We start from the raw sequence: 10,832 nt of genomic DNA, 5'->3' as shown, positions 1-10,832 counted from the left end.
ATGTATAGTCTAACAGGTGGAAAGTCTCAACATTGTGTGTGATCAGATACACTACGCTTAATTGGGGTAATACTATATCTGTTAATTTAACACTGTGAGCTCAGCACTTAAGCATTGAGACATTCTGTAATGTGTTTAGGTGCTCTTCACCCAAAGATGTCTAAAGTGTTCATACTGTAATGTACTCCAGGAAAACGCAGTGGTTACATCACTGTGGCCTGAGCTAATGTTTAGACAATCCCTGATATAAAGCACTTTGTAATAACCATCAGAGTGGCTTGAGTAACAATATACAGAGGCCTAATGTCACAAAGATACAATATCTATGATGTGCTAAGAGAAGAATCAAACCCAATGTGCAGTTCACAATTTATTTACTGAATAAATTTGGACAAAACACCAAAATCTGTTACATTTTACAATCAGAACATCCGAGGCAGAATTCCCACCATGCACCACTCCCCTCCAAAACAAAAAGACTCCTTGAACATTAGCACCAAATCAGCACTAAACGCAAATATGGGCAGCTCATTCTACGAAACAAAAATAAAAGCAATAGTCAGTTTTTAAAAGCGACTCAAAATAGCAAATTTCTGATAAAATGTTCACTTGTGTTTTTACTTTTATAAAAACAAGCTTGTTTTTGTTTGACCCTGCTAGGCAGGCAATAGCATTCATAGGGCACATGCCGAGGACTAGTTAATAAAAACACAAATTCAAGTAACATTGAGATACGACAGAACATGTCCACTGGTACCCATTCAGAACAGGACAGTTTCACAGGACCTACGCAGGCAGAAGAAAATCAACATGGGCTACTGCAGACCATGTTACTGTGATGGTATCTTTTAATAATTTGTTTCAAGTTCAAAATAAAATATATTAAGGGTGACTGAAGTCGGCATGGGTGGTGGGGGCACAGAAATACTGGCACAAAAGTTGAATTGTTTTTTTCTAAAAACTTCGGACAGCCTTTTCCCCATCGCACCTGTCCTGTGTCCAAAATATTGCCTACAAATACATACATGTAAAAGGAATCTCTGGAAAAAAGAAAAACCCTGCAATGTTTTTTTAAATATATATATATATATTTATATGTATATAGTTGATGTTACAATTTAAATAAAACGTAACGTTTTCCGTTCCTACAAATGAAAAGCTAAACTTAAATAGAGAAAGCGCATCTAGAGCGGTGAAAACGATCGTTCACCGAGCCTAAACAAATCAAGTGCATGATGCAACTGGTGAAGGCTTTAACGAGAGAGAGAGAGAGAGGTTACAAATGAAGGTTAAGGAGAAGATATGAAAGCAGCAGTAACAACTGAATGGAATAGCTTAACACAACAAGGTGATATCAAACTTAAAACCTAGCCTTATTAATTCATGATAAATGAATGGTGGTGGAACAGTTATTTTTTATTTTTAAGAAATGCACACAATAAGTGGGGAAGAGGAATAAGGCTACACAGAAAAAGATGATGAAGCACACAGGTTTCTGAAGACGGGTACGTACAATAATTGAGTAACTATCCGTCTTCTATGTCAGTAAGAGCTTTATAACCTAGGGTCAATGGTCATGTTAGGTAATGAGAGACAAACAATGAGTGAGCAACCAAAAATGAGGTCATCTGTCCTGATGATTGTTCGAAACAGAGTAGGTATTAGTTGGCCCTAATCACTGGTCCAGGGTCAGATATTGTTTTAATCTTCCTAATAATGGTTTAGGATTGAGTTGGGTTATCTGATCTTAGATCTGTGGTTAGTGGGAAATTTATACCTGGTCATGTGAAAACTCAGAGGAGTGTAGTAGCAGTTTGACTGACTGACATGTGTCTTGTTCTCCTTGGCTGAGGTCTTGTGTCCCTTCGTGCTTGCTGTAGCGTCACAACATGTCGTATGTATCTACTTTTAAAAGCACCACGAAAAGAAAAAAAAGATTATGTTTGCTACATTGTTTGCGACTTGCATGTCTAGTGGCGGCAACTCCTCTTAACATAAGTCCCGCCCCCGTGATGTTTGTGAGCCATTCACCACCTGGCTCCGCCTCGAGGTTGGTTTTCCATGGAATGGAAAGGAAAAAAAGATGGAAACACCTTTTCTGTGAGTGACAATGTTTCACCTGCTAAACAACTAATCTACCGTTAGGCTCTTTCTGAGCGTGTCACATTTGTTCCACGTTGTGGGGTAGTCCTCCCTTTGTGCTTCCTGTTTCCTGTCTGCTCAGCTGAAGAACTGATCCAGCTCCTCCTCCATGTTCACCTCGGGCACAGTCTGCTCCTGCTCCCTCTCCCCTCTCCCCTGGACCACAGCGCCGCCTGCTGCCCCGGAGGATAAGAACCAGGGGTGCTCCAGGATCTCCCGGGAAGTGAGGCGCTCTGCGGGCTCCCGGCGGAGGATACTCCGGATCAGACACTTGGCCTTGGGCGTCAGGGTCTCTGGGATGCTGAAGTGGCCCCGGCGGATCTTACTGAACAGGGAGCCGGGCTCTACGTCGTGGAAGGGGTAGCGGCCCACCAGGATGGTGTAGAGCATGACGCCCAGGGACCAGACGTCGGCCGCCTTGCCCGAGTAGCTGCCGCTGGCGTTGAGGATCTCGGGGCTGACGTAGGCGGGGCAGCCATGTTTGTCTGACAGAGAGTCGTCATGGCCCTCCAGGATGTAGGTGTCTTCTAGGCTCTCCAGCTTCACAAGGCTCCTGGAGGGAGACAAGAACAGACAACAAACAAATATGAATGCCCAGAGTCCTCATTCCACAGGAGGATGAACACAAAATACATTCTGATAAGAATCATATCTGACCTTTTATATAACCGATGGACAATGACGCATTCTCATTTAAATGCAATTGGTCCATAAAATCAAAAGTACATTGTGAGTATAGAAATGCCTCTGCCGCACAGTTCTTGATCACTGTAGGCAGTTGACCTCCTCTAGTGGGATCGCAGTGTAATTCACTGTGATGGACATCGCCGATCCATAGCTTTGGACATTAAATTACATAGAGCACATAATGCCTGGGGCTTACATCTGACATTTCCATTCACAGAGATAAGAGCAGCGCAACCAGCCAGCCAGCATGCATCAGCCTATTTATAGCCCAGCTGATTCAATAGACCTCTCCAGTCCAAGAACCGCCATTATGGACGACTTCAGTTCAGAGGCCTTGAGCAAGCATGTGGTAAGAAGAGTTTGAAAACGGGAATCAACCCTCAAAAGTGTTATCATCCTAAAAAAAACAGAACCATTAAGCCTCGTCTCTTTTCAAAGCAGACCCTCTCACAGCCATGGTTCTCTGAGATCATAATGAAGGGTTGTTCAGAGGCATCGTGACTGATGAGGACTCTGGAGCGGTTCACGGTGTACAGACCCTATACACAGTCATGGTTCTCTGAGATCATAATGAAGGGTTGTTCAGAGACATCGTGACTGATGAGGACTCTGGAGCGGTTCACGGTGTACAGACCCTATACACAGCCATGGTTCTCTGAGATCATAATGAAGGGTTGTTCAGACGCATCGTGACTGATGAGGACTCTGGAGCGGTTCACGGTGTACAGACCCTATACACAGCCATGGTTCTCTGAGATCATAATGAAGGGTTGTTCAGAGGCATCGTGACTGATGAGGACTCTGGAGCGGTTCACGGTGTACAGACCCTATACACAGATGAGAACGGGACACTTGTGAGGCTCCACCTAAAGTGGCTCCATCTGTTCGCGTGGAAGTGGGCTCTGAGAGACGCACACGCACATATTCAGGGAGAACTGAACACTTCCGTCCATTGTAGCCCTTTCCTGCAGTTAAATGACCTATTATTAATATTTTTCATAATTAATAAACATTTTGGACAATGGACATGTTGGTACTTTTTACACCATTGGGCACAGGGGTCTTCTTTTTTGAAGCCCACAACCATGTGTGTGACGTGTGTACTTTGGTTTCAAGGTAGATTTGTTTAGGACTACCAAGAAACCCGGTGCGACCCTGATTTAGCCCACTGCAGTAAAAGGTTCATTAAGGAGAAGAGCAGAGCTGCAGCAGTGGCTAATGCATATTCCGAAAATATCTTCCACTCACATGCACAAGTGCTCAAACACACACCTCCACTGATTTGGGCTTAGGCTTGACTTTGTGTTAATTGTGGGATTTTGTACCATCCTCTTCACTTGTTTCCGATTTCTTTTGTTCCAGGAGCTTGAGTTCAGGTAGTTGAGAGTATGCAATCAGTGCATTACCTCAATGGGTCCAATAATAACCTTTATAAGCAGCCCATTTGAAAATGTCACTGACAGAGCTACCTGCAACATACATACCAGCACACACTCGAGGCAGCCATTAGAATAAAGAGGTTGACATATGCCTTACTACTGCCTACATAGCATCTCATGTTTAACATCCTCATAAAGATGTTAAAAATACATTAAAACACGTTGCTGGGTTAAGAGGTCACTGTCTGGTACAGTAAGGGACAGTGCTTGTAGGTTGGGTTCTAGATATCCCCTGGCTGATGCTGAATCCCAGCAAGTAAGGCCTATAACCATTCCTGGGGGACAGTGAGTGGTGAATTCAACCATGATGACATAAGCAGGTTTCCCAGTCTGTCACCACACACTGCAAATACTGTGGCCATATCAACTTACTGGGACACCTATCTCTCTCTCTCCCTTCTCTGGCCTGCCACTAAAAGCTCTGGGACTTGGCTTTTGGCCAGGGTGACTCTGAAGAGTCTGAAGTGGCGTCCTCTCCGGTCTCCTCATCTCCTTTCCTTCATCTGCACTAATTTGAAAGAGCTGGATAGGCGAAAGCAGATTCCCAGTAGCCTACCACTGTACTGCTTAGATTTTCTTTCTATTGTTTTCATATCGTGCTAGCTTGTGTTTTACCATCAGTCCAGATGTAGGAGAGGATACAAGGACAGGAGTAGAGGAAGGAAGCCACTTAGAATTAGATGCACCCCCAGTCCCCACCCCAGTGTCTTTCTTCACCCCCTTTAGCCCCGCTCTGCCCCCATCAATCATTCAGTGGAGGGTTTCACATCCCACCCTGTCACATGGTTGGTCCTGTCATGGCAGCCAAGGTCGTGAAGACTGCTATTAAATGAGTGTGGCTCAGCTTCCCTTTTCAATGAGCAGAGCCAGAGGGTGACGCAGCCACATATTCACATAGATAAAAGGGCCTCTACTCCACTGTCAGGTTGGAGCAGAATGAGGTCCTGAACAGATCTAGGATCAGCTTACACTTTGCCCAATGTAACCTCAACCATTGGAGGAGAAAACACAAAGCTGACTTGAGTTCAGTGTGTGTCTGGGCTGGGGCATTCAGATAGAGGGCATCCAGTCAGTGCCAGGAACAACACATGCTTGCGTCGACAGTCAGTTAAAAAAGCAGCATTAAAATATGTTTTTATCACTGTTCTCCTGGATCACTATAGTGATAAATGTGGACAGCCCACCACCAGGGGTCAGTATATACTACAGCCTGCACTAGCTGATGTCGGTGTAGAACCGATTCATTACTCTGTGCCACAGCCTTACATGGTAAATCCCAATGTAATTGAACATCTGTCAGGCAAAGCAACTCCTGGCATCTCTGCTTCACTGTTAACCAGTTTAACAGCAGTTCAGCTAGCTAGCCGGGGGTCTAGACTGTATCCAGTCTCCCTGCTTGTCCCGAAACCACATACATGCGTGTGTACTCCTAGTTATATTGCGTACCTCCAATATGGCGACCTCTGATCTCAAGAGAAACTGCTCAACTCCATTATTATGTAACAATTACATTGTTACTGTAGTAATCACAGTGTTAATGCACAGTGTAACTTCATGTAAAGAGTTACCGTAGGGTTATTTACATTCACATCGATTGACAAAGAGCCCCCCCCCCCCCCCCCATCCATCACCCCTCCCCACCCCGTCCACTTCCTCACCTGTCCTCGTTCCGGAAGACAAACTTCCTCAGCTTGAGGTCCCGGAGGACCACGCCGTTGTCATGGCAATGCGCCACAGCCGAGGCTATCTGACGGAAGAGTCTGGCGGCCTCGTCCTCGCGTAGCTTCTTGCAGGTGCGGACGAAGGAGTGCATGTCTCCGTGGCTCCTCTCGAAGAAGACGTAGGCCCGCTTCTCCCCCAGCAGGACCTCCACCACCTGGTTGATGTGCTCATGTCTGCCCAGGGCGAAGTAGGCCGCCAGGGACTCCTGGTAGCGGCCTATCTCAAACACCTGGAGAGGGGGAGGGAGCAGGGAGAGGGGGTGGGCGGGGAGAAAGAGGGGGAAGGAGTTTAGTACCCAATGGAGATGACAGTCATTGCTCAGCACATTGTGTAGACTAGAACAGATGTGATTGTCTATCATGGTGTAGAATAGAGAACCGGGTAAGCTCTGTATTTCTCCAATGTTTCACCTTAATGAATATGCCTATGCCCCCTGGATGTATTTCTCCAATGTTTCACCTTAATGAATATGCCTATGCCCCCAGGACTCCAGAACCTTCAGACCAAGGTTCATTCCATGGGGTGCAACATTTAGATTGCTGCTGCAGATAGAGAGGTAAAGACATAGAACTACAGGGTAACCGTTCCATATTCTGCATGCACACATTCATATCTGAATGTGAACATCCTGTAACATTGTCGCTGTCGCCCTCCTTGCATATGCTACAGGCTCCCCCGGTTTCCATAGTAACCCTTCTCCCCTCTGTTCTCCACCTCGACTTTCCGCAAGTGCAGCCCAGGTGAACGAGCCTCTCGACTCCGAGTCGATAAATGGTTAGAAAACAGTAGGCTCTGGCTCACCCCGCAGTGTGTGTGTGCTTCTCAAGGTCTACAATTGTAGCTGGGTTCTACTAATACGCCGAGGCAGTAAACTGTCAATTCTGAGATTACAAATTGATCTTTGATGTTGCTTGGCAACATTCAGTAAAAATGGAGGTCAGAGGTATAAATATAGCTCGCTGGCAGTGGCAGTGGCAGTTCCAGTGCCAAAGGCCATACTTATCATTCTAGGACTGTGCTCCGATGGGACCTGTGTGCTTTTAGCCTAACTATTTTGTCTATTAATCAGGTCAGGTTTATGACCCTGTTTAGGGTTAATCATTTGAATGTACCCAAGGGTGCATGTATCCAATGCGCCAATAATCATAATATACAGTTAAGTCAATAATGTACTTTACAGTGGTGGAAACAGTGGAACCTCATGTAAAGAGTTACCGTAATGTTATTCATATCGATTTACAGTTAAGTCAATAATGTACTGTACAGAGGTGGAAACAGTGGAACCTCATGTAAAGAGTTACCGTAATGTTATTCATATCGATTTACAGTTAAGTCAATAATGTCCTGTACAGTGGTGGAAACAGTGGAACCTCATGTAAAGAGTTACCGTAATGTTATTCATATCGATTTACAGTTAAGTCAATAATGCACTGTACAGAGGTGGAAACAGTGGAACCTCATGTAAAGAGTTACCGTAATGTTATTCATATCGATTTACAGTTAAGTCAATAATGTACTGTACAGTGGTGGAAACAGTGGAACCTCATGTAAAGAGTTACCGTAATGTTATTCATATCGATTTACAGTTAAGTCAATAATGTACTGTACAGAGGTGGAAACAAAGGCCAAAAGGTTGCCCTATGCACAAATTGAAGTCCTATCCGACAAGTCGACCACATATCGGATCTTTCAGACCCTCTGGTGATGTGTGTCCTATGAGAAAAACAACAACAACAAGTTGGAAATGTAACTACAATGAAATGTATTATATTCATATTGCACTAGAAGAACTAAAACAATATTATATTATATATCCATTTGCCATGGGAAATGGTGGGTCATTTTGGTAGTAGTGAAAAGCGGAGCACGTGTGCTATGTGCCAACCTGGTCTCAGAGCATTTCGTATTATTATGTAAGTAAATAAGTACCTCCATTTTAGTATGATACTGTATGTTCCGTTTTGTATGGTATGTATTCATTTGTGGATGTCCATCACCCATTTTATATGCTGTTATGAATTACAATTCGTATTATATGTTAAAGAATTTGCAAAACGTACAATATGTTAAGAATTTGCTAAACTCATGATATGTTACAAATTCTAGCTAGGTGGCTAACATTAGCATTAGGGTTAACTAACAGGATTAAGGTTAGGTTTAGCTACATGCTAAGTAGTTGCAAAGTAGTTGCTAATTCTTATTATTATTTAACCTTGATTTAACTAGGCAAGTCAGTTATGAACAAATTCTTATTTAAAATGACGGCCTAACCCGGCCAAACCCTAACCCGGACGACGCTGGACCAATTGTGCGCGCGCCCTATGGGACTCCCAATCACGGCCGGTTGTGATACTGCTTGGAATCAAACCAGCATCTGTAGTGATGCAGTGCATTAGACCGCTGCGCCACTCAGGAGCCCCAAGGACTAAAATGCTAAAGTTGTCACTGATGAGATTCAAACTCGCAACCTTTGGATGGCTAGACATTTGCGTTATATGCCCTACCAACCCCCCTACTGTAGGTTTTTGCCATAAGTAACCGTCTGTCTTATGTAACCATACCACACTTAACATTTGTTACTAATTTCAGTTTCCCAGATTTTAATTTACTATATTACGTCTAGCCTATGAGACCAGGCTGCATGCGCAGGAGAATGGGGAAAACCTCATTTTCATTTTTTAACAATGAGGAACAAAGGACTGGGTAGTGCTACACGGGCTATTAGTTTGTGAGAGCAGTTACTAACTCCTTTGTCGACGTTACATCATGCAACCGGACCCACATAGCTATCGAGACACGCGTGAGCTGAGCTGCCTGCTTGTCTGCCTGCTTTGCACTCCATTCACTTTTCTGTATTTCCAATTCATGCATAAAATATCAGGAGATAAATTTCGCGCCAACACCGGGTATTTATCTATACAGTGCATTGTTTAGTTGTGCATGCCCTATTGGACAGTCCGTGGGTAATTTGCATTAAAAAAGGCAACCAGCTAGGCCTGCCCTACAGCTATAAACATGTAACTACTGTATATTTATATATCTAAAATAGATGTCTGCATTGTGAGCAAGTGCAGGTTTATTATAGTGCTATAATTCTATTCTACATTCAACTTGCATATGACCCTGGTGGATTGACCAAATATGGTGTTTTGTGGTTAGGCTAATGTGATCTCCTCGAGATGATTGGAATTTGCATGACGTTTGCTACAATATAGGCCCATTTCTGCTGCAATCTCTCGATGACTAACGCGACCGTCAATCAACCCAAGGGCCCATACAACTCTTATAGCTCGAATACCCACCTTACATACAAGCTCTTCACCGGTGTGCAGGTGGGCGGCTCTGAAAACGTGGTCCCCCTCCAATGGCTCGAGGAGCAGGTAGTTCCCGATGCAGGAGATACAGTGGGAGGAATCCGGTGTTTCGGGGGGGCTAGGGGATCCTAGGTTAGGACTGAAACTCTGGCTGGATTCTGTAGTCCTCAAGCAAGATAACTCCTCGAATTCGGTTGCTTTGTGCCGTGATCTCCCATAACGCGAGATGTTGATGGGATTTGATCTCTGTATGTTCATCAGGATTCCCTGAAATACTTCCAAACTATCGGGGGTCTTCTTCTCTTCGAAGGCAGGGATGTAAACTTGAGTCAATAGATTGGTTATTGTGGCCCAATACTTTGTAGCTGCCGTTTAAAAAATGTCAATCTAGATTATATGTTGTGCTACCTTTGCAAGGGCACCTATTACACTGTAATACGTAGGCTAGGCTATGTCAAGCTGGAGGGCTCATATGCAATACATGCAAAGAAAAGGGCAATTCGAAGATAATTTTTGCAATATGTGGTCTTTATCTACCCAGCTGTAGGACGAAAACAAAATCCTTGTTCACTGCCCCATAACGCACGGCAGCCCTTTGCAGAAGAGGATGAACGCTTTCAGAGTGCGAGACAGCAACGCCGATTTGCTACAAACGAAACACTCAAATCCTACCGAATGTCAGCTTTGTAATGACGATTGGACTGCTAGATTGAATATTTAGCATAAAGCTATCCCGCAGATTAATTGAATTGCATGACACGTTTCAGAAAATAGAAACAATGTATCCGTCTAATAGCTTGCAGACTGAGACCATACAAAGTAACCGCGGTCAAAATCGCACCGACGTTGCAAACTACCGTAGGCTATATATAAAATCAACATGAATTATTGATAGCGAAAGCAATGCTATTGCTTCATAGCTACCAGGCCAGTGTCAGATGGGCCTTGTTCGTTCCACAAATGCAGCGAGCTTCGGGGATTGCCATCGACCAAATATGGAGAGAAAACCATCCAGAATTCGTAGCCCTTTGTTGTGTTCGGAAGTGGATGTCCTTTGCGACGAATTTTAAAAACCGAAGGAACTGTCGTCGACTGTTTCAGCTGCTGGAATTAAGGGATGGCCGACTTTCCCAGGCCTTTCCCTTGATTCAGCAAGACATCCTTTCCGGCCGTGGTGTGTACTTACGTGGCTGGGAAAATCTAGTCCATTCAATGCGAGGTCAGCCGCGCAACACACACCGTGCCTCAGTGCAGGAGCCGACAGCCTGGCGGATAGGCTTCCACACACACTCTTTCGCTCACACACATACACGCAGACCTGCCTCCGACCCGCCTCCCTTACGTCACATACACACACACACACACACACAAATACAGAGAGGAACCCCATTGGTTTTCCTGCCGATCTTGACACAATGTCTACAGTAATATGCAGCAGTCATGTGAGCTGCAAGTACACCCCAGGAATCTAAATGTAGCCTACCCACGGCATGGGAGTGTGGTAAGGCAGGCTACTGTAGCCTACCTT

The 10,832-nt window shown here is 44.5% G+C and overlaps 1 protein-coding gene across 1 annotated transcript; it reads right to left on the bottom strand.

The window, feature by feature from the left end:
• Positions 1-1,395: 1,395 nt before the first annotated feature.
• LOC139415366 (tribbles homolog 2-like) lies at positions 1,396-10,597 on the bottom strand. Its single transcript, XM_071163462.1, has 3 exons — positions 9,293-10,597; positions 5,927-6,219; positions 1,396-2,695 (listed from the first exon to the last, which is right to left on the bottom strand). The coding sequence occupies exons 1-3, from the start codon at positions 9,560-9,562 to the stop codon at positions 2,221-2,223; spliced, it is 1,038 nt and encodes a 345-aa protein (XP_071019563.1). The 5' UTR covers positions 9,563-10,597; the 3' UTR covers positions 1,396-2,220.
• Positions 10,598-10,832: the final 235 nt, after the last annotated feature.

The sequence above is a fragment of the Oncorhynchus clarkii genome, chromosome 8 (assembly GCF_045791955.1).
Source record: "Oncorhynchus clarkii lewisi isolate Uvic-CL-2024 chromosome 8, UVic_Ocla_1.0, whole genome shotgun sequence".
Lineage (NCBI taxonomy): Eukaryota > Metazoa > Chordata > Actinopteri > Salmoniformes > Salmonidae > Oncorhynchus > Oncorhynchus clarkii.
The sequence above is the reverse complement of the archived record's forward strand: the minus strand, read 5'-3'. Positions and strand labels throughout refer to the sequence as shown.

Excerpts from the sequence above, each read along its gene's own strand:
- LOC139415366 (XM_071163462.1), bottom strand. The coding sequence starts at position 9,562 with ATGAACATACAGAGATCAAATCCCATCAACATCTCGCGTTATGGGAGA. Across the intron at positions 6,220-9,292 it reads GTGAAGAGCTTGTATGTAAG|GTGTTTGAGATAGGCCGCTA; the intron begins GTGGGTATTCGA and ends CCCCCTCTCCAG. Across the intron at positions 2,696-5,926 it reads GTCTTCCGGAACGAGGACAG|GAGCCTTGTGAAGCTGGAGA; the intron begins GTGAGGAAGTGG and ends GTCTCCCTCCAG.